The sequence below is a fragment of the Salvelinus sp. IW2-2015 genome, unplaced genomic scaffold, assembly GCF_002910315.2.
Source record: "Salvelinus sp. IW2-2015 unplaced genomic scaffold, ASM291031v2 Un_scaffold3812, whole genome shotgun sequence".
Taxonomy (NCBI): domain Eukaryota; kingdom Metazoa; phylum Chordata; class Actinopteri; order Salmoniformes; family Salmonidae; genus Salvelinus; species Salvelinus sp. IW2-2015.
The window spans coordinates 1-23,775 of NW_019945086.1; the positions used below are offsets into that span (position 1 = coordinate 1).

At 42.3% G+C, this 23,775-nt stretch overlaps 1 protein-coding gene across 3 annotated transcripts; it reads left to right on the forward strand.

Annotated features, from left to right (window-relative positions):
• Positions 1-1,229: 1,229 nt before the first annotated feature.
• On the forward strand, positions 1,230-22,437 carry LOC112076527 (GTPase IMAP family member 9-like). 3 transcript variants are annotated; one of them, XR_011477770.1, is made up of 3 exons: positions 1,230-1,506; positions 20,787-22,145; positions 22,249-22,437. XR_011477770.1 is itself a non-coding variant. In XM_070441363.1 (2 exons), the coding sequence occupies exons 1-2, from the start codon at positions 1,470-1,472 to the stop codon at positions 21,560-21,562; spliced, it is 813 nt and encodes a 270-aa protein (XP_070297464.1). In that variant the 5' UTR covers positions 1,230-1,469; the 3' UTR covers positions 21,563-22,224. The 3 variants fall into 3 exon arrangements, 1 of the variants encoding a protein (XP_070297464.1); XR_011477771.1 differs by lacking the exons at positions 20,787-22,145; positions 22,249-22,437 and adding an exon at positions 16,981-16,998; XM_070441363.1 differs by lacking the exon at positions 22,249-22,437 and having other exon boundaries at positions 20,787-22,224.
• Positions 22,438-23,775: the final 1,338 nt, after the last annotated feature.

The window sequence follows — 23,775 nt, forward strand, 5'->3', positions numbered from 1 at the left end:
TGTGCCTCGGTGTTTGTTGTCAGTCAGGATTCTGCCAGGGCCGCCAACCAGACAGGATCTTGCCAGGAGCCGCCAACCAGACAGGATCTGCGGAGCCGCAGCCACGCCATGAGCGTCCAGAGCCGTCAGCCAGTCATGAGCTGCCCTACAGTCATGACAGCTCTACGCTCTGAGCTGCCTATGCAGTCATGAGCGTGCTCATGCTGCCGGTCATGAGCTGCCCTACAGTCATGAGCTGCCCTACAGTCATGAGCTGCCCTACCAGTCTATGAGCTGCCCTCAGTCATGAGCTGCCCCTCAGTCATGAGCTGCCCCTCAGTCATGAGCTGCCCCTCAGTCATGAGCCTTGCCCCTCAGTCATGAGCTGCCCCTCAGTCCGGAGCTACCCTCTGTCCTGAGCTACCCCTCTGTCCTGAGCTACCCCTCTGTCCTGAGTCCCCTCTGTCCTGAGCTACCCTCTGTCCTGAGCTACCCTCTGTCCTGAGTACCCCTCTGTCCTGAGCTACCTCTCTGTCCTGAGCTACCTCCAAAATCATGTGGGGGCCTTGGGGAGGATTCTTAGGCCAAGGTCGTGGGCGAGGGTCGCCACTCAAAGGACGCTAAGGAGGGGGACAAAGACAGTGGTGGAGTGGTGTCCTCGTCCACGCCGGAGCCGCCACCGCGGACAGATGCCCACCCAGACCCTCCTCTTGAGTTGTAGGGGTGCGTTCGGAGTCCGCACCTCAGGAGGGGGGTACTGTAACGTCCTGACCAGAGTTATTATGTGTTTGCTTGTTTAGTGTTGGTCAGGACGTGAGCTGGGTGGAATTCTATGTTTGTGTCTAGTTTGTCTGTTTCTATGTCCAGCCTAATATGGTTCTCAATCAGAGGCAGATGGTAATCGTTGTCCCTGATTGAGAATCATATATAGGAGGCTTGTTTTGTGTTGGGATTTTGTGGGTGTTTGTTTCCTGTCTCTGTGATTGTCTGCACCAGATAGGTCTGTCTCGGTTTATGCACATTTGTTATTTTGTATTGTTTGTAGTGTTTCACTTGTTCGTTATTAAACATGTTTAACACTAGCCGCGCTGCACTTTGGTCCTCTCCTTCACCCCTGGAAGAAAACCGTTACACTTCACATATCAAAAGGAATTCCAAGTCTGCCTTTTCTATTTTTCAACTACTATTCCACTTTTCCTCCTGTAATATATTTCTGGAGTTAAACTATAGCCCTGCCAATAATGTATTTTCCCTTAGTACTTCCTGATCCAGACCAGCTGACTGTTGACTCAGTGGACACCACATCAGCTGCTGTTAGCTGGAGCCAGCCACCAGGATTGGACCAAAGCCAACATCATTACCAGATCTCCTACCACTGTCCAGGGACAGAACCACACATCACTACCACATCTTCACACAGCATCACTCTCTCTGACCTGCAATGTGGTAAACAGTACACTGTCACTGTCTGCACTGTGCTGGAAAATGGAATGCAAAGTCAACTGACGTCAACAACCCTCACCACAAGTAAGGAATTAACCTGCTTAAGTAATATCTCTGGTGTCAATGTTTATTAAACCTTAGTTATCAAAATGACTCTAACTATTAACGTTCTTGTTTACCCAACCGTGGGACAGATTATGTTTGTTACCACATTCGGGACTCTGACTCTTTATTTGTTACACAGACTTTTGTCCTCCCATCCTGTTCTAACCACCTCCAGTCTGCTTTGTATTCATGTTACCTGATGAAATTGCTGTACAATATGATCTTGTTGCCATCTAATACACATTCAATTGTCATAAATCAACACTGCTGAGCTCTACCTGTCCTCTGCCGTGCCTTGATTGTATTAATGTTGATGATATCTGGAATTGTGCATGTACACCCTGAACCATCTGCTGTTGCTAGCCTCAAATCTGTCTTGTGCTCTGATATCGGCTTCACTGATTTCTGYTCTCGTAAAAGCCTGGGTTTTCCTCACTTTAACAGTAGAAGCTTTATACCTAAATGGATCAATTAAAAGTATGGGTTCACAGCTCCAAATCAGGTGTGTTGGTCATTACTGAGACGTGGTTAAGGAAGAGTTTTTTGAATACTGATGTTAACCTTTCTGGTTATAACCTTTTTCGGCAAGACATRTCTTCCAAAGGTGGGGAGTGGCAATCTTTACCATGGATCACCTTCAGTGCTCGGTTGTCTCCACCAAGTCTGTCCCCGAACATTTTGATTTGCTCGTTTTAAGCATTAAACTTTCAAATGGCTCTTTGTTGACTGCTGCTGGGTGCTATCGTCCTCCAACAGCACCGGCCTGTACCYTACCTGCCCAAAGCTCTCTCCTGTCCCCTTACACTAAGTCTGAATTTGTCCTGCTAGGTGACCTAAACTGGGACATGCTTAAACCTCCTAACCACGTCCGAAAGCAATGGGACTGCCTAAATCTTTCTCAGATTATTACCAATCCCACAAGCTATGACTCAACACCCAGAAAAGGCTACTGTCCTCGACGTTATCCTCACAAATAATCCTGAAAGTTACTCCACCTCAAGAATTCCATTTGGCGAAAGGCTTGGCATACACATTCTTAGGCTGACTGGCTCTTGTTCAGGCAAATAAGAAATAAGCACACTCAGGCTATCCGGAAGGCCAAAGTTAGTTACTTTAAGGAGCAGTTGTCTCTCTGTGGGTCTAACCTCAAGAAGTTCTGGAAAACGGTTAAARACCTGGAGAATAAACCCTCTTCCTCAAAGCTGCCCATGTCCCATCAACTTGATGATGTGGTTGTTACTGACAAGAAGCAAATGGCTGAACTCACCACTTCAATTAAGTCAGAATTCCTATTTAACTCAGCCATGCCTCCTTGCCCGTTCAACATTTCCTCATCTCCCACCCCTTCTAATGCGACTAGCCCCGATGCTCCTCCCTCTTTTTCCCCTKCCCCGCTACAAAGTTTCTCCCTGCCGGMGGCCACTGAGTCCGAGGTGCTAAAGGAGCTCCTTAAACTTGACCCCAAAAAACACAGTCAAATAGTTTAGACCCTTTCTACTTTAAGGTTGGTGCTACTATCATCGCCAAGCCTTTCGCTGACACTTTTAACCTGTCTCTCATCTCTGGGTTGGTTCCCATTGCTTGGAAGGCAGCCACGGTTCGTCCTTTATTTTAAAGGGGGAGATCAAGCTGATCCTAACTGTTATAGGCCTATTTATATTTTGCCCCGTTTATCAAAAATGTTGGAAAAACTTGAAAAAATCAATTGACTGGCTTTCTTGATGTCTATAGTGTTCTCTCTGGTATGTCATCTGGATTCCGCTCAGGTTATGGATGTGTCACTGCAACCTTAAAGGTCCTCAAAGATGTTGTGCTGCTAAGATGCAATGTTGTGCTGGTATTTTTATTGACTTTGCCAAAGATTTGATTCGGTAGACCATTCCATTCTTGTGGGCGGGCTAAGGAGTATTGKTGTCTCTGAGGGGTCTTTGGCCTGATTTTCTAACTACCTCTTTCAAAGACTGCACTGYATAAAGTCAGAACATCTGCTGTCTCAGCCACTGCCTGTCACCAAGGAGTGTCCCAAGGCTCAATCCTAGGCCCCACGGTCTTCTCAATTTACATCAAAAACATAGCTCAGGCAGTAGGAAGCTCTCTTAACCATTTATATGCAGATGATACAGTCTTAATTAGTTGTCAAAATTATTCTATAAACTAATCAAAATGATTGTGTCAGTTTCTTCCCTGATGAGAAATATATGCTAAATCCCCCAGTTTTCACAATGCAGTTTGGTGCTGAAATTAATTATCTTAAAAAATAATAATAATAATAATATCTGAGTTCATGGTTTTCTTCGACACCTCTGWGTCATTATATCAAGGAGTTGGTGTGCCTCTCAGTCAGCAAAATGTATCTGGGCCCTACCTGGCCCCCATCGTCCACTTTTGTGTGGCCAATATGTGGTTTGGAATTAGGGCCCTGCAGTGGCCCAGATGCGGCAGCAGTGCCTCAGACAGAATCGACCCACCTTGTAAAGACATTTTAGCCCAAAACTCAGCAAAGGTTCCCTTATTCTAGCCAGAACAAGGCCGTACTGCCATAAAGAAACCGGAGGTCTGCCATAATAAAGCGTCATTTTTGCCGCAAAATCCAAGAGACACCTTCTCTGTGCTAGATGCCCTTGTGAAAGAAATACACAACAATAAAGACAGGGTTGGACTGTGATTTGTACATTTTATTCACAAGCAAAAGATAATATATAAAATATTTATATGATTAGTGTCCTAAATACTGAAATTGTCTTTTAATTTGTATAGTACAGTAGTTAGCACATTAACTTCTCACGAGTCACCATCCCGGATCCGGGAGCACCCTCATCAGTAAAAAAGCTGAGTAGCATAGCCTAGCATAGCGCCACAAGTAAATACTAGCATCTAAATATCATGAAATCACAAGTCCAAGATACACATCTTGTGAATCCAGCCATCATTTCCGATTTTTTAGATGTTTTACAGCGAAAACACAATATGTATTTCTATTAGCTAACCACGATAACAAAAGACTCAACCGCATATTTTCACCATTGTTTTACCGCATAGGTAGCTATCACAAATTCGACCAAAGGGTCCTTTGTCCTTTGTCTCTGCTGGTAAATTGAATACGTTGTAGTAACGTCGTTGGGTGGTAGACGGGATACTTTGTCTGTTCCTCCCTAATTTACATTTGCAGCTGCTGTTGCTAACTCAACGTCTAGGAGTTATCAATTCTGTAGTGAATAAGAGTTCAAAGATCATACCATTCGCAACCACAGCTCATGCTGATGTTGGCTTCGTTCTGTAGTTATTATCTGAACCATTCTCGGACCGTCGTCCTCACATCCTCGGAACAGGAGGTTACATTTTCGTCAAGGGTTTATACAGTGGAGGGAAAAAAGGGGTGTGTTTCATAATTTACAACCTAGGTCTCTTCATGTGGGCGGGCCACTGAGTCGGSCCAAATTCACTCATGAAAACCCAATTCTTACAATTTAGAAGCTAAAATCACATTTCATCCCATCACGAATAATTTCATATTCAAACATTTGAATTGAACAACAATTCCATGTGAATCCGATAACTCTGATGTGTAGACTTTCCACAGTAGAGTTTGTCAGTCTATCATTGATGAGAATGTGCCAGATGACAACCGAACTGACATAATATACCTTAAGTACCACTGCATATGTTCAGTTGGTCGGATTACCAGAATATAGTTAATTTCCCCCCAACTTCTGATGTTCCCAGAATCTCTATGTTAACCAAGGGATTTTCTAATGTCACATCAGTAAGGTAGAGAGAGGAAAAAGGGGGGAAGAGGTATTTATGACTGTCATAAACCTACCCCCAGGCCAACGTCATGACAGTCCCCCCATGTTGGGTTCGATCTTGTGATTAACCTGCATGTTGCAAACCAACATAAAAATGACCGTGGGTTGTCCTGGTTGTGGACCATCTTGTGGTCCCCATCTGGTGGTCGACCCGGGTAGGGTTTCTGCGAATGAAGTCCGCTCCATCGCTGGACAGCAGATGTCCATATTGGGATCGCCGTTGCAGTCCCCTCTCTGGTGGTCAACCCGGGTAGGGTGTCTGCAAATGAAGAAGTCTGCTCCATGGCTGGGTAGCAGATGTCCGGATTGGGATTGCTGTTCCGGACCCGTCGTCTGGTCGTCCAGACTGGAAGATCTGGGCAGTAACTTAGGCAGATGTTAACAACGCACACACACTCATGAAATATATCATTACATTTCCCCCAAATGAGCGGCGCTGTGGCAAATGAGTGGCGTTGTGGTTGTATGGGGAAGTTGTTTATGGCTCTATCACTTTCTACGTGCCAAAGAAAATGAAACAGAATGAATGAAAGCATAAACAAAACAAAATATAGTTATGCCACCCTAACCATCTAATTGGACTGTATTCTATCTACGTCCATGGTCTTGGCAAAATTACCCTATCATGGCATTGTCCAATGTCATATCTAGGGCTTTCCTAATTTGCGGGGTGTTGCTTAGGGTACTATCCTAAGTTGATAACTATATGATAAGTCTACAGCTGTAAGGCACTAGTTTTGGGCAGTCTACAGGGATGACCTATGGACTTCTGAGAAGAAAACTGGTGAGTGCTSTAGCTGTAGAGTTAAAGGCCTCAAAATAAATGTTCAACTTTACTAAGGCTGGTATTTTGCTCGGACCCTTAAGTGATCCTAGCATAAATCCTAATTGGATGTTCCGTTGTGCATGTGAGTTTATGCTTACVCAAGCACACATGTCAAGGGAAGGAAACCAAGTATCYTGGCAGATTACAACTTGTTCAGAATGAGTCTGACGTAGTCAGGTAATTTTCAGGTCAATRMCTGGAGGTCAGTCAGAATTGGTGTCGAGGGAGCCTGTAGTGGTTTTACTACCAGTCACGGTCTTCCACTATTGTAGTGGCGGTAGGTATGAAGAAGTATACTTCATAGCTATGTTATCCACAGAGGAGCTAACCTCATGACGGAAGTACTCTAAGTATTAGACCAGTCTTACGTGGTGTGATCGTGGTTCATGACTTCTAATAACTTTTCTCCTGAACGGAGGGTTCTATTTATTAGTGGCATGTATAACCATTGAAAGAGTGCAATGGAGATTCCCTTCCCAGTGCTGCACTCTGAGTGACTCCTATGTTGCTATTATCAATAGCAATTTAATTGTGAGGTTACTAATCCTCTTACTGAGTGTTGCTGGACTGACTGTGGTATTGCTACTGATACTCAAGGGGGCCAGTTGTCCTACCGATTTATTCTGAAATGTTATCCTACAGGAATACATGATTAGAGCATTTTACTAGTTGTCTTGTAGTGACTACTACACATGGCAAGGAATGATTATTGTTGCCATTTGTTTTGGAGGTGGACAAGGACTTCCTTTACGACCAGTGTGGTACACCTCAATAATATCTTAGATGTGTTCTAAGATAATCCCCGTCTAGGGGCCTGTCTGCTCCTCACTGTTCTCAAAGGGGAGTTTACAACTAGATTTGATTTATGCTCTGGCGGCCTCGTACGGTGTTGTCCGTAGTCTTGACCCCCCCCACCGGCCTCGAAAAAGCTCATCATGGGTCTGGGCTACTATTCCCCCCCTTTGTGTCTCGGGACCCCCTCACCAGCATGTGGTGTTGGTATCCGAGGCGCAAACGAAAGGTTCAGACCCTATGTACGAGTTGTCAGTGGCCGCGTTATTATGAGAATGGCTGTAACCTTTCAACCAAATCYCCTGGTGTTTGTGCTTCAACACCCTCAGTGGCTGTCGAGGTCTGTCAGTCACCACTGCGTCCGCGTGTGGCAACCTCTTCAGTACCTGCAAACCGAGACGAGGATATCGGTCTGTGATATCGCAAAGTGTTTCACCAGTGGGAGTCATCGGGTTAGTTGCTGGACTGACGCCATTAGTGTCATTTTTAGGGTTGACAGTCCCCCACAAAGTGGAAGGTGTGTCATCGGAAGCAGAGTATACTCTGCGCATCAATGTTTTTCTTGCTGCGACGGCCGCAGTGCTTGCGGAAGTGTCTGAAGGGCAAGAGAAGTTCATCTCAACTACCGTATTGCATGACTGCAAGGAGGAGGGAAGTTGCTCATTCACAGAGACAGCTGGCTCGAAATCATGAAAAKAATTGTCAATCAGATTGGCTGATGGAATGTGTTGAGATATCGTAATATCTCCTTGGATCGGATTCTGCACCAAGTGTTTTCTAAACGTCTTTTTCCCAAGGGGTGCTTTCGACAGATACCCCTCGTGAATGACTGCGTTGCAGCTAGCGTTAGGGTAAGACAGTGTGTTCGGTGGAGAAGGCACTGTAGCCTGTGACCATACCTGGTTGGTTTTCCAATCCATCAATGGGAGYAACCGATCCATCAAGTCTGCTCCAAGTAGCAGGGGTACAGTTTCAAGGCTGGTAACATACACAGGGTGGACGAGCGATACGTCCTTGAAGTGTAGTTTCAGCATGACTCTCAATGTGAGAGGCAAGGTAGTCTGAGTGACCCCTCAAAGTGTAGTGTTGCATCGTTCCACTTTTAACCAATGTTTCTAAGCCCTTTTTAGATCATCAAACAWTGTTTGAGAGATGAGTGATATTGTCGCACCCGAATCAATTAGCGCRTGACAAGTTAAGCAGTCCTCCAGGACTGTTTCCAGGTATGGTCATTTCGATTCGTGTTTAGTGGACATATTCCCCACAAAGTGTAGTGGTCGATCGCAACGACGTAATGTGTCAATTCTGTTCAAGGTGGAAGCAGATYGACTTTTCMGATTTTGAGTGGGCTTGGCTTTAACGAAGCGTTTGATCTTTTTCTTCGCAACCTTTGTATCAGAGTCTATAGACAAAGCCCGTGGGCTTGTTTCTTGATCAAGCGTGCCCTGGATAGGGTMTTGAGTGAGAGCGGGAGAGATTTGAATTTTAACGTCCTTGCTATGGGTGTTAATTAATGCGGACCTGGTGTCCAGTAATTCCCTGTCTAGTCCTTGTGACTTATCTTTTACCCTTTTCTYAAATGTTTCTCGCTTTAGTTCTTCACGTAGTGTACTTCTGGAGAACATTGGTCTACGTTTTGATTGTCCTTCAACCCTTTGTTACCCTTGTGCTCTGACACTTTKTGTGGGTTGGGTGCAGGAACGTAGCGAACAGGTCGATTGTAGCGGTAGTCATGTTGATTGCGACGTACTTTACAGTTATTTAGACCGCGGAGGTTATTGGAATTATGGTTTCGTGGTAGAAACTGTTGTTGTGCGTCATCTCTCAACGCTCCAATACCTGATAATGCACCCTCTAGCTGGAGTGAGTGCTCCTGGTCAAACTTCAAAACCGAGTGGTCAGGGCTCTTAGCGTTGTTAACCTCTTCACCGAGCCTCTACCCCGGGTCCGGAGCACCCCCCACCCCCCCCACACACTAATTAGCATAGCTAGCATAGCTTCAAAAGTAGATAGTAGCATCTAAATATCATTAAATCACAAGTCCAAGACACCAGATGAAAGATACAGATCTTGTGAATAAAGCCACCATTTCAGATTTTAAAATGTTTTACAGGGAAGACAAATATGTAAATCTATTAGCTAAACACGTTAGCAAAATACACCACTATTCTAACTCCATCAGTTTCTTACTCCTTCAGGTGCTATCACCAATTCGGCTCAACTAAGATATTGATATCCACTAACCAAAGAAAAACCTCTTCAGATGACAGTCTGATAACATATTCATGGTATAGGATAGTTTTTGTTAGAAAAAAGTGCATATTTCAGGTAGAAATCACAGTTTACAATTGCACCCACCATCACAAATCGACTAGAATTACTAGATAGAGCAACGTTGTATGACCAATTTACTCATCATAAAACATTTCATAAAAATAGACAAAGCATAGCAATGGAAAGACCCAGTTCTTGTGATTTCAGACCATATTTCAGATTTTCTAAGCGTTTTTCAGCGAAACACAATAAATCGATAAGTTAGCATACCACATGTGCAAATGTTACCAGAGCATCGATTCCAGCCAAAGAGCGCTATAACGTAATCACCGCCAAATATATTAATTTTTTCACTAACCTTCTCAGAATTCTTCCGATGACACTCCTGTAACATCATTTTACAATATACATATACAGTTTGTTCGAAAAGGTGCATATTAGCCAACAAAACCGTGGTTACACAATAAAAATACTAGGAAATCAAGCCTCAATATGTCTGACGTCATCTATCAGAGTGATCTAGTTTAATTGAAAGCTAATCATATACTTGACTAAAAATACAGGGTTGACAGCAATCGAAAGACAAATTAGTTCTTAATGCAACCGCTGATTTACATTTTTAAAATTATCCTTACTTTTCAATACAGGGTTGGCCAAGTGAAGCTATACCAAACAAAATGGCGAAATATGCGTTTAAAATATTTCGACAGAAACACGATTTATCATATTAAATATTGCTTACTTTGAGCTGTTCTTCCATCAGATTCTTGGCAATGTATCCTTTCTATGTTATAACGTCTTTTGGTCGATAGATGTCCTCTGTCCTTCGAAATGTCCACCACCAACGCGACACCCTAAAACGTGTCCAAACTTTCAGAGCGCACAACAAAGAAATTCCTCAAAATCGCACTAAACGGATATAAATTGATATAAAACGGCTCAAATTAACTACATTATGATGTTTTTAACAACTATAACGACTGAAAACATGACCGGAGAATATTGCTGGTTAGAAAACGATTTGGAACGAGGCAGGTCCGATGGCCTTGACGCTTCAGGCGCACGTTGAGAAAGGGAGGTCTCTGTACATTTTGGTCTTTTGTAATGGCTGTGAACGTCCCATCGATTTCATTGAAAACGTGATGACGTACAGACACCCAGAGGAAGACGTAGGCAGTGTCGGTTCTTCATAGCATTCACTGTCGCCTTATAAACAGACCCCAGATCAGAGGTAAAAATTTCTGAAATCTGAACCCTGTCATGAAAAGTGCTGTAGAAATTGTTCTGTACCACCAGAGACAAAATTCCAACTTCTATATAAACTAGAAGGTGGTTTTCGATCCAATAATAACAATAATATGCATATTGTACGATCAAGAATTTAGCACGAGGCAGTTTAATTTGGAGACACAAATATGCTAATGCGGAACAGCACCCCCTATAGTTGCAAGAAGTTAACTTTTGATGCCTCAAAAGCTGTGCTTGCAAGCTCTCTGAGTTGTAAGATAGGCAAGCCAACGTGGGCTGCAGGGCCTAAGTAGGTAATGAAGGTAGGATACATGTTCGACAGGAACATTTGTTTAAATGGTAACAGGTCTTCCATGCCTGTTTCAGTGAGTAGGCCAAAGTAAGCTGAACGAAGTCTATAATAGTAAGCTTGTGGGTGTTCGTTCCGAGCTTGTTTGACCGTGTTAGTCAGTGAGCTATCGTGTTTGTGAGTCGCAGAACCACTGAATTCTAATTTCAAAGCTGTGGCAAGTTTAGMGTAGTCATTTAGCACGTGTTGCTGTTGTAGGTGAATGAACCTTGTCACATGTCTATTCGACGTTCTCTTAAACAGGTAAACCCTGTCAGAACCCGTAGCGTTCGGGTAGCCATCCAACGCGTCCTCTATGTCAGCTAGGAACGGCTCAGTATCGTTTGGCTGACCTGGAACGGGGTCAAAGGTGGGGAAATTCTTGACGAGTTTTTCAAGGTATTCCGCGTCAAGCGGGCGGAGAGGGTTGGCTTCATCCTGTGGGGAAAGTGGGGCCGAAAGGCCAAGAGGAGAAGCCAAGCTTTGGCTTTGTTGGCCAAGAGGTGCCATATTACTCAGTGCCGAATGGCCAAGAGGAGAAGACTGAGGGACACATGATGGAGGCAATGTCTTAAACCTATCGTCTTCACTCCTTTGAGTACCGGGCTCCGGTTGCTTGGATGGATAGTGGCCATTCTGGACTTCCTCCAGATGGTACCTAAGGGTGATATTCTGCTGCATTGCAGAGTCCACTTGAGCGCTTAGAGTACTGATTTTGGACATGTGAGTGTCGCACTTGCTCCTTTCGGTCTCAAACTTAGTGTCATGGCTTGCAGATAGAGGTCTTGAGTACGGAGCGAGAGATTCAGTGATGAGATTTCTTCCGCTTGCTTAGAAATCAAGATTTCCATCTTCATCACCCGAGTTCTCTCATCATTCATTTGGTCAGCGACTTCAATGAGTTCTGCTGATTTGCCATCCAACTTCGTCATTGTGTTCATCAACTGATCGTCTTTGGTCTGCAGAATTTGGAGTAGAACATTGTTACTCTGAGTAACATTCAACAAAACTGCCTGCATGTTATCAAATTGCGCGCTCCTGTTTGTAGATAACTCAACAGATTTATCTAGTTTGGAGTGGACTACCTCGTATTTAGTTTTGGCTAAATCGAAAACGTCCCTAGCGGGCGGAACAGATATGACTGCTTGTTACACAAAAGAAAAGGGGCTGGGTTTGAGTGAAAGAGCGGGAAGACTGAGGAACAAAGGGCGAAGCTGTGCTATCGTAAATACAATATCTTATCCATTCTAAATTAACGCCGTTGGAAAAGGAAATGCAATAAATATTTACTTTGAGCTGCGCTTCGGTAGGTTGGTGGTAGATGGATGGCAATGTTGCCCAACCGGGTCCTTTGTCCTTTGACTCTGCTGGTAAATTGAATACGTTGTAGTAACGTCGTTGGGTGGTAATCGGGATACTTTGTCTGTTCTTCCTAATTTACATTTGCAGCTGCTGTTGCTAACTCAACGTCTAGGAGTTATCACTTCTGTAGTGAATAAGAGTTCAAAGATCATACCATTCGCATCCAAAGCTCATGCTGATGTTGGCTTCGTTCTGTAGTTATTATCTGAACCATTCCATCGGACCGTCGTCCTCACATCCTCGGAACAGGAGGTTACATTTTCGTCAAGGGTTTATATAGTGGAGGGAGAAAAGGGGTGTGTTTAATAATTTACAACCTAGGTCTCTTCATGTGGGCGGGCCACTGAGTTGGGCCTAATTCACTCATGAAAACCCAATTCTCAATTTTCTTAAGCTAAAATCACATTTCATCCCATCACGAATAATTTTCATATTCAACATTTGAATTGAACAACAATTCCATGTGAATCCGATAACTCTGATGTGTAGACTTTCCACAGTAGAGTTTATGTCATTCTATCATTGATGAGAATGTGCCAGATGACAACCGAACGGACATAATATACCTTAAAGACAACAAAGTCAAGGTATTGGAGTGGCCATCACAAAGCCCTGACCTCAATCCTATAGAAAACGTGTGGGCAGACCTGAAAAAGCATGTGCAAGCAGAGGCCTACAAACCTGACTCAGATACACCAGCTATGTCAGGAGGAAGGGCCAAAAAAATAAAAGCTGAAATAAATCATTCTCTACTATTATTCTGACATTTCACATTCTTAAAATAAAGTGGTGATCCTAACTGACCTAAGACAGGGAATTTTTACTTGGATTAAAGGTCAGGAATTGTGAAAAACTGAGTTTAAATGTATTTGGCTAAGGCGTATGTAAACTTCTGATTCAACTGTATATGCCATGTTATAGAATGGTGAAGACACTTAAAATATATATATTATCACTTGGTTGAGTAACTTACCTGAAGCAGCGGTTCGTCTCCTGAGCATCTTATGGAATTTTGATGCAAGTTGGCAACAAGAAAAAATTAACTCACACAGAAATTATTTTACAAGCTGGAAAGATCTCATTATCATGGCGCAAGGTCTGTAGTTGTAGTAACTTAAATTGTGTCATTTTAAACTGGCCAATCATGTGCAAACATTAACCTTTGCGCATGCATGTCAAATATTTTGTATTTGTATTTATTAGGGATCCCAAAAGGGAACATTAACTTACAATTAACTATCTCTTTGAGCTGCGGTCTGAAGGGCTGAAGGGCACGTTTTCATTGATTACCCTCCAGTTCATGGTGTGTGCCATGATCCGCCACACACTCTTTCACATCACAGCACCTTCCAATCCCAAATAGTCAATCTGTAACCAAATAGACAACCGAAAAGTGACCATAACATATCATTTGTTTTTTACCTTTACTAACTAGGCAAGTCAGTTAAGAACAAATTCTTATTTTCAATGACGGCCCTAGGAACAATGGGTTAACTGCCTTATTCAGGGGCAGAACAACAGATTTTAAAATTGGCAGCTCGGGGATTCGATCCACCAAGGCCAAGGCTACCTGCCGCCCGCCCTGGACATACAATATCCATATTGTATGTCAATATTAACCAATCACCTAATTTGAATAGCCACTTGAAAAACTAGTAACAGTTTTTTTCCAATATCAAAACACAAACACTATCTCAGTTTTGGATAACTAAGGCTCCATACAGATCTCGATATTTGGTTATGTCTCAGCTAATAATACCACAAACTTTTAAAGCATAATTATAATTGCTGACTAGGTCAGGAGGTGGAAATACAAAAAGAGATCTCACCATCTTTTGCTAAACTCTCTGCTGGCCTTCAGCTCTCCATCACTGTGGGCTGTATGTTGGGTAATAGAGAGGAGCATATCCAACTGTCAGAAGGAGGGTCAACAGGGGAATGGCATACAACATTATTATGACATGCCCTACTTAAACAGTTATGTTTGTGATACTAAGATTTGGAACACAAAACTAAAAAGAGGAGACTTTACTTAAAAATGGCAAATGGCAGAAACTCTTCTACCTTCTCTTCTATACATTAACATCAGCTACATGCTAATGTTTGCCAAGCTAACACACATTATTTAGCTAGGTAACTAGCTATAATATAACACTAGCCAAGCACACATATCAAACGGTAGTTAAAAACTTCTATGGCTGCAAGCCTAAGTCGGGCTCAATATGACAACAGCCAGTCCAAGTGCAGGGCGCGAAATTCAAATATATTTTTTTGAAATATTTAACTTTCACACATTAACAAGTCCAATAACAGCAAATGAAAGACAAACATCTTGTGAATCCAGCCAACATGTCGATTTCTTTAATGTTTTACAGCGAAACACCACGTATATTTATGTTAGCTCACCACCAAATACAAAAAAGCACAGACATTTTTTTCACAGCACAGGTAGCTTGCACAAAACTGACCAAATAGAGATAGAATTAGTCACTAACCAAGAAACAACTTCATCAGATGACAGTCTTATAACATGTTATACAATAAATCTATGTTTTGTTCGAAAAATGTGCATATTTCAGGTATGAATCATAGTTGTACATTGCAGCTACAATCAGAATAGCACCGAAGACTAGAACAATTACAGAGACCAACGTGAAATACCTAAATACTCATCATAAAACATTTATGAAAATATACATGGTGTACAGCAAATGAAGACAAAACTCTTGTGAATCCAGCCAATTTCAGACTTTTTAAGTGTTTTACAGCAAAAACACAATATAGCATTATATTAGCTTACCACAATAAGCCAAAAAAACAACCCATTTATCAGCAGCAAAGTTAGCGATCGCAAAAAAACAGCAAAAGATATATAATTTTTCACTAACCTGGACAAACTTCATCAGATGACAGTCCTATAACATCAGGTTATACAATACACTTATGTTTTGTTCGAAAATGTGCATATTTAGAGCTGAAATCCGTGGTTATACATTGTGAAAAACGTAGCAACTATTTTCCAGAATCTCCGGATATATTTTTGACACTCACCTATTCTGACCAAATAACTAATCCTAAACTTTACTAAAAATACTTGTTGTACAGCAAATGAAGATACACTAGTTCTTAATGCAATCGCCGTGTTAGAATTCAAAAAATAACTTTAGTACGACATACAGCTTACGTTATAGCAAGACAGCGCCCAAAATCTGGCGGAATATAATAGTAAACATTTTCGACAGAAATACGAAATAACATCATAAATGGGTCCTACTTTTTGGTGAGCTTCCATCAGAATCTTGTACAAGTGGGTCCTTTGTCCAGAACAATCGTTGTTGGATTTAGAATGTCCTCTTCGTCTGTCAATTTAGCAACCAAAGCTAGGCCAAGTGGCGCGAAGCTGTCCATCACCACCAAACGCAGAGAACGGAACACGCCAAAATCCCGAAAAACTTTTCAATAATCTGATAAACTATATTGAAAAACATACTTTAACGATGATATTGTCACATTTATCAAATAAAATCAAAGCCGGAGATATTGCCGTCAATAACGAAAGCTTTTCAGAAGCCAATGCGATGTCCTACCCCGCGCCTTCCTGAACAAAGGAAATTGGGGTCATGTCATTCCAAGACCTCTCTTTTGACCATAGATATAGCTATAACATCCATTTCTTCTCTCACTGCCTATTGACATCTAGTGGAAGGCGTATGAAGTGCATGTATACTAATAGATTTCAAGCAAAATGATTAGGGAGGCCCTGGAACAGAGCCTCGATTTCAGATTTTTCAACTTTCTGACAGGAAGTTTGCTGCAAAATGAGTTCTGTTTTACTCACAGATATTAATTCAACGGTTTTAGAAACTTGAGAGTGTTTTCTATCCAATAGTAATAATAATATGCATATTGTACGAGCAAGAATTGAGTACGAGGCCGTTTGAAATGGGCACCTTTACCAAGCTACTCATATGCCCCTGCAGCCATAAGAAGTTAAAATAGGTTAACTTTATATAGCACCAAAAAAAAGGGGTTGTGGTGCAATCCATTGTCAAGTCTGTTTTTATTTGTCATATGCAAGAACTAGAGTAACAACTTACAATGCAAGCTTACTTACATGTAGGGCAACAACAGCAAGTACAACATATATTGATTGATACACAATCTAAAAGATTAAATAAAATTGACCATAGGGCACAGAAAATGTGCAAACAGGGAGTTAAAATAAATTTAAAATAAAACAGTGAAATTGATATGTTTGGCCATGTGTATGAACATCATTGTAAAGAAGAATTTATTCTTAACTGACTTTGCCTTGTTAAATAAAGGTTACATGTAGATATGAGAGGAAAAATATTGAGAGCAAAGAAGAAATATATGTTGGCATTATATCGCAAGCCAACAATCGGCCAACATTGCTGCCATAATGAATATAGAAAACCAATTGTCGTATTTGGCACACTGTTGGCTCCACATAGAACTGGCAGCTGTCGAGGCAAAGCCAGCAGTGCCAAACCCTGCGGCAAGTGGCCCTGAATCGTCTGCTTTTCTTGCTTATAACCCAATGAGTCCAACGTCACGCGGTTGATTTAGTACTTTTAAAGCCTTTGCATTGTGTACAAATTCTAGGTTGTCCATTGGATTTGTTATTTTTTTTACATTACATTACAACTCTGTTGTTGACTTCTGCTTCAGCTTATTTCTTCCTACATAAAAGGAATTACAATCTGGCTTTTCTTTTTTTTCAACTTCTCTTTAGTTCCTTGTAGTATATTTCTGGAGTTAAACTTATGTCCTGACAATAATGTATTTTCCCTTAGTACTTCCTGATCCAGACCACGCTGACTGTTGACTCAGTGGACACACAATCAGCTGCTGTTAGTGGAGCCAGCCACCGAGGATTGTGGACCAAGCCAACATCATTACCAGTCTCCACACGCTGTCACAGGCAGAACCACACATCATACCACACTCTTCACACATGACATCACTCTCTCTGACTGCACATGGTAACTCAGTATCTGTCACTGTCTGCACGTGCTGGAAAATGGAAAGCAAAGTCCAACTGGCTTACAACAGCCCTCTACCATAGTGAAGGAATACACTACTCAGTATTATCTTGGTGTCAAAGTGTGTTAAACCTTAACTAGTTATCAATTCTTATTGATTCTATAGAACTAATCACATGGATGTGTGAGGAGGGGGATTTGAAGGGTACAGTCTCTTTACCTGATGAGAAAAATGATATTAATGTAAATTCTCCACGTTCTCACAATGCAAGATTGGTGCTGAAATTAATCATCTAAATTACAGTTGAAGTCCGGACCATTTGTACATACATTTAGTCAAATACAGTTTAAATCAAGTTTCATCTGCAATTCCTGACATTTATTCCCAGTAAAAACCCTGTTTAGGTCAGTTAGGATCACCCTTTTTTTTAAGATTGTGAGATGTCAGAATGGATTGTTGAGAGAATTATTTATTTCAGCCCACTCGATCTTCCAGATTCAGCCCGTGCTCTCAGTTATCTTCCCTCCTCTGTACACACGTGCAACACATAGGTCAATTGTTCCAGAATGATAGAATCAAATAGACTCTCCCATTATGTGCCAGATCACTAATTTGGTGATGGACTAAACAGCACCCGTTACCATTCCTGTGGAGTGAGTCCTGTGGTGCGTTGGAAGAGTATTCAACTAACAAAACTCTGACGTCCCACTGTATTTTAAATGCTAACACTCTTCCAGGAGATGTGAATGGCTATTATATAGTGAAAATTCAACTTCGGTGATCTGTGGCTATTCTTCAAGGTGTACCTTCTTTAAGAACTCCTCATTGAAAGTTGACAATAGTGTCTGAAATGACAACACTATCTCTGCTACTCTCACCATGATCTGGTATGTGTGGGATGTTCAATTCAACTTCACAGTAGTCTCATATTGTGCAACAGTCTCCTACGAGAGGAGGACAGCTAAACAATATACATAAGAACAGTTGGTATCATTCCCCAGGGACTTTTATTAACCACTTCCTTAATTATTACCACACAAATCTCCGCCCCAGTCACATTCTAATCCTGCTCCAGTCACAGTTCCATTCTAACCCAAAACATTAATCACTAACTATAATCCACTTTAGTTATAGAACAACTAACAGCATTCTCTAAGTCCCATTAGTCATTTCAACAATCCCTCCTCAGGAACAATGATCACTCTTTTAGTTTGTTTAGTTTAATAATTTTGACCATTTAAAAAAACAAGCACACAAAACTTGAAAAAGCCATACATGCACATGAAATAAAATCATCGGAGGATAACACAACAATAAAAGTCTGGGACTTATTTCCATTGTGGTCCTCTTGAGACAAGATGGCTAGACAAGATCAAACACAGTTAAACACAGTATGGCAGTGAAATAATAAAACAAATACAGAGAGGAAGAACATCTCATCATTCTAGTTACATCATAGGGGTTATTCATATGGGCACAGAAGACATCAAACATATTTTTACTTGATTTTTAAAGCTGCCCAGAGAGGAGGATGTTTTTATGGGCAGAGGCAACTCATTCCATTCTGAGGCTCCAGTATACAAGAAAGTACCTTTCCCAGCATTACTCCTGAACCTGTATGCACACACATCAGCAACACCTGATCTGGTGCTGTGATTATGTGCATCCCTAACACGAGGAAAGTAATCACTTAGATATCTGGGCACAGGACCATAAATACTCCTGTAAACCAAACCTAGTCTAATCCGGGACACCTTAGCCTCAACAGGCAGCCAGTTTAGTTCCTAAAAGCAGCTCCTGCCAATGTGAGTATGTGGACTTACCTTCAATACTACCCTGATCAGCTTATTCTGGGATATTTGGAGCTTCCACTTCATAAGTTTAGATAAGCCCCCAAATTAGGAAGTACTAGCATAGTCAAAATGGAATTGAATGAGGGCAGTTGCTAGCACTTTAATGGAGTCCTTATCAAGCATCTTGGACTTTCTAGCCAAAAACTTAGTCCTGGCATTAATCTTCCCTAGCACTTTATTGGCCATKCTCACACCTCCCAAGCTTCCATCAAGGATACATCCCAAGTAGCTAACAGAGGTTTTAGTAGTCAGCACCTCACCCYCTAACTCCACTCTGATTTCAGACGACCTATACAATTTAGGTCTGGATCCAAAAAYAATTGCTTCAGTTTTCCCTAAGTGCAGAGATAGATTGTTATCTCCAAGCCATTTGCTAATGTTAGTAAGCTCTGTCCTAAGTATGCTCTCCAGCATAGTTTTACTTTTGTTAGACACCAGAAGTGTAGAGTCATCCGCATAAAGAAAAAATGGCAAGAACAAGCATCTTTCATATCGTTAATATACAATAAAAACAGCAGAGGCCCAAGCACGCTCCCCTGCGGAATGCCACAACTCATTTGTTTTGCCTGAGACAGTGAACCATTAACCTATACTACATGCTCCCTTCCTGATAAATACCCAGCCTAGAGGGATACTGCTTAACCCCAGTGCCTCCAGTTTGGAGATTAGGAGACAGTGGTTAACTGTATCAAAGGCCTTCTGTAGGTCAAGCAGTACCATTCCACACAGATTTCCCTCATCAATCTCTTTCCTGATGAAGTCAGTCAAGTAAAGTAGACATGAATCAGTGGATTCATGAAAAATCGTACATTAGACCCTGTTTGTTAACATATTCATACATTTGCTCATGTGCAACTCTCTCCAGGATCTTTGATGTTACACAGATGATAGATACAGGCCTATAATTCCCAGGGTCAGACTTTATCCCCTTCTTATACAGAGGTATAACTTTAGCTTGTTTCATGTCCCTGGGAAAGGTACCTTGTTCAAGAGAGAGATTAACGATATGMGCAATACAAGGGCCAATTTGCTCAGCAGAATCTATAAGAAACCTTGCAGGAATATTATCCAGGCCTGTGGCTTTGGAGCATTTAAGCTCTGCCAGCATACTGACTATTTTGGCTGTTGCTACCTTTGCAAAAGAAAAAGAGTTTGGCTAAACCCTTAACTCTACATAATACTTATTGACTTGGTTGCTTCCATACAAACCAGAACTGGTGGGCAGCTTGCTAACCAGCTTGCTGGCAACAGAAGATGTTATGTTCCACGACACCTAAAAAACATATTTACTTGAACAGGGAAAGGAGAAATAACATGTTTAATAATTTCACACCACCCTTGATGCGAATGAGATTGGGGATAAAACTGTCCATCCGTTCTGTTCTATTACAATGGGATGCTTGTCTCCATGCCATTCTCCTTCATCCTTTGGTGTCAAAGCAAGACACAGATTGTGAGCCTTTTACATAATTAAATGTACTCTACCATCCAGCAAGCCATATGTATTGATGTGCTTTAACATTAAGATTCTGATGACATGGTAAAGCAAAATCCCTTCATGGTTGGCCCATGCACTCAAATTGAGATCCTACATCTGTACAGGCGATGCTCACAGATTGTTTTGTGCACACCATGAAGTACTGCTTTGTGTCAAGAAGAAGTGTGAAACTGAAACATTTAGCTGTTCCTTGAAATGTACTAACAAGTGGTAAATGCAGTCTAGACCTCTTTAAAGGGTAACAAGTGTCTTTCTTATCCAACAGGATTCCGACTGCCGACACAAAATGAGGAGCTCCGGATTGTTCTGGTCGGGAAGGCTGGATCTGGGAAAAGTGCAGCGGGAAACACCATTGTGGGGACAAAGAAAAAACCTTTCAGGTCAAGGTTATCCTCTATTTCTCTGACAAAATACTGTGACAAGACAAGAGGGAAGGTGGATGAGCAAAGTGTAGCTGTTATCGACACCCCAGGTTTGTTTGGTACTACATTTTCCAATGAGGAGGCACTGAAAAAGATTACTATGTGCATCCCTTTCTCTGCTCCTGGTCCCCATGTGTTCCTGGTTGTGATCAAGCTGGGAATATTCACTGAAGAGGAGCAGAACACTGTGGACATGATTAAGAGATTATTTGGTGATGAATCATCGAAATACGCCATTGTTCTCTTCACACATGGAGACCTTCTTGATGATGAGGACGTAACAATTGAAGACTTCCTGCATAAAAATCCAGTTTTGGAAAGTTTAATTTCTCAATGCAATGGGGGATATCATGTCTTTAAAAACAAAGATAAGAATCGCTCCCAGGTCACTGAGCTGCTTGAGAAGATAAACAAGATGGTCATGAATAATGGAGGGAGATATTACTCCACTGAGATGTTCCAGGAGGCTGAGAGACCAATTGAAGAGGAGAAGAACAAGATCCTGAGAGAGAAAGAAGAGATGATGAATAAACGGAAGGAAAACAAACTTGAACATGAGGCTAGAGAGAAAGCTGAGAGAACTAACAGCTATACGGCAGAACGGTGCAATACTCAATGAAAATCTAAAACAATGATGTACCATCTAACAATGCTGTTCCATCTAACAATGCTGTACCATGCCCATCTACCATTTGTTTGACTTGATGACTTCTAATACTCAAAAATGTAACTGGTTATCCACATCATTAAATGTTCTGACTACTCTTGGTGTCCGTTCATTTAGCCTGTTCCAGCTAATACTACCTTACTGTTACTCTAATGAGGGGTGATATCTTCTTTTCAACGTTAATTGTAGCTCAGTAATATTTAAAATACAGTCATGAAAAGAACAGGAGGAACCTATCATGCGGCAGGAGGGTCATTCTTGTTGTTGTTCTGAACACCTCCAAACAAAGGTCATGTGGTTGTCACGAATCCCGCTTCCTGAGTCTGTTTTTGCCTGTGTTCTGTCCTGGAGTGTTTTTCCAGTGTCCTGGAACGCACCCTGTCTGGTTGCCGGGCGACGTAGCTAGTTGGGAGATCTCTGATTACCCGCACCTGTATCCCATCAGCTATCTGCACACCTGGTCCTGATCATCACCTCTCCACTTCATAAGCTCGGACCTGACATCCATTCCCTGCCGGATCGTTAGCCATGAACAGTATGTTGTGCCAGCGTATCAGCCTCCAGTTTGATAGAGTTTGTTTTGTTGTTTTGTACGTCTTGCTTGCCTTGAACTTACCTCCGTTGTCTTCTGTCTACAGTCATTCACCCGGAACACTCACCCCATCCCTGCCTGGTCGTCGGTGGCTTCTGTTACTCCCTTGGATCTGCCTATTCACTCCCATCAACTCACCTCCGCTGCCCGCTCCGCCACCTGGATCTTTCTACCTCTACGTTTACACTTGTAAATAAATACTCACCTTCGTCCTACTCTCCTTGTCCTGGTCTGCTTCTGGTTCTATTTTAGAAAACCGTGACAGTGGTTTGGTAAAAAGAATGCCCCTCTCCCATGTGGTGGTTAATTCTGTACTACCAAATGAGAGAGGTTAAACGTAACACACGAGTCAGAGTTATACTTAAACGACATCTTTAATAATAAGAGCTTTGCAATAGCAATGACTTTCAATGATGCACCATTTCTAATGAACTATTGAAAGTGACACCCAGTGGCTACTGAGATCTTTTTATAGCAAAGATGCATCCCCCTAGTTGACATAACAAACAACAGATACTAGGAACAATTCACAAAATAAGATTTTATAAATGGAAAGGAGTATCCCGTAGCAGGATAGCATTTGCTATAAATTATCGTTCAGTTGGTCCCTAAAACGAGGTTATAATCTCATTCCTGGTACTTCATAGCACAGAACCATTACCTCATGTTCTCTGGAATGCTCTTTAGGTTTATCACCCAGAGACATCGTAAATCTCCTCTGTCAGTGTTATCTCATAGAGGCCCATCCTCAGTAGAACACACACACAATAGTTAACAGAACACTATTCTGTCGAATAAAACAACCATAATAATGCAATACAAGCATTTAACATGCTTGCCTCGGCAAGACGGAGCTGCTCTTCCTCCCGGGGAAGGACTGCCCGTTCCATGATCTCGCCATCACGGTTGACAACTCCATTGTGTCCTCCTCCCAGAGTGCTAAGAACCTTGGCGTGATCCTGGACAACACCCTGTCGTTCTCAACTCACATCAAGGCGGTGACCCGTTCCTGTAGGTTCATGCTCTACAACATTCGCAGAGTACGACCCTGCCTCACACAGGAAGCGGCGCAGGTCCTAATCCAGGCACTTGTCATCTCCCGTCTGGATTACTGCAACTCGCTGTTGGCTGGGCTCCCTGCCTGTGCTATTAAACCCCTACAACTCATCCAGAACGCCGCAGCCCGTCTGGTGTTCAACCTCCCAAGTTCTCTCACGTCACCCCGCTCCTCCGCTCTCTCCACTGGCTTCCAGTTGAAGCTCGCATCCGCCACAAGACCATGGTGCTTGCCTACGAGCTGTGAGGGGAACGGGACCTCCGTACCTTCAGGCTCTGATCAGGCTCTGATCAGGCCCTACACCCAAACAAGGGCACTGCGTTCATCCACCTCTGGCCTGCTCGCCTCCCTACCTCTGAGGAAGTACAGTTCCCGCTCAGCCCAGTCAAAACTGTTCGCTGCCCTGGCACCCCAATGGTGGAACAAACTCCCTCACGACGCCAGGTCAGCGGAGTCAATCACCACCTTCCGGAGACACCTGAAACCCCACCTCTTTAAGGAATACCTAGGATAGGA

Excerpts from the sequence above, each read along its gene's own strand:
- LOC112076527 (XM_070441363.1), top strand. The coding sequence starts at position 1,470 with ATGCAAAGTCAACTGACGTCAACAACCCTCACCACAA. Across the intron at positions 1,507-20,786 it reads GTCAACAACCCTCACCACAA|GATTCCGACTGCCGACACAA; the intron begins GTAAGGAATTAA and ends CTTATCCAACAG.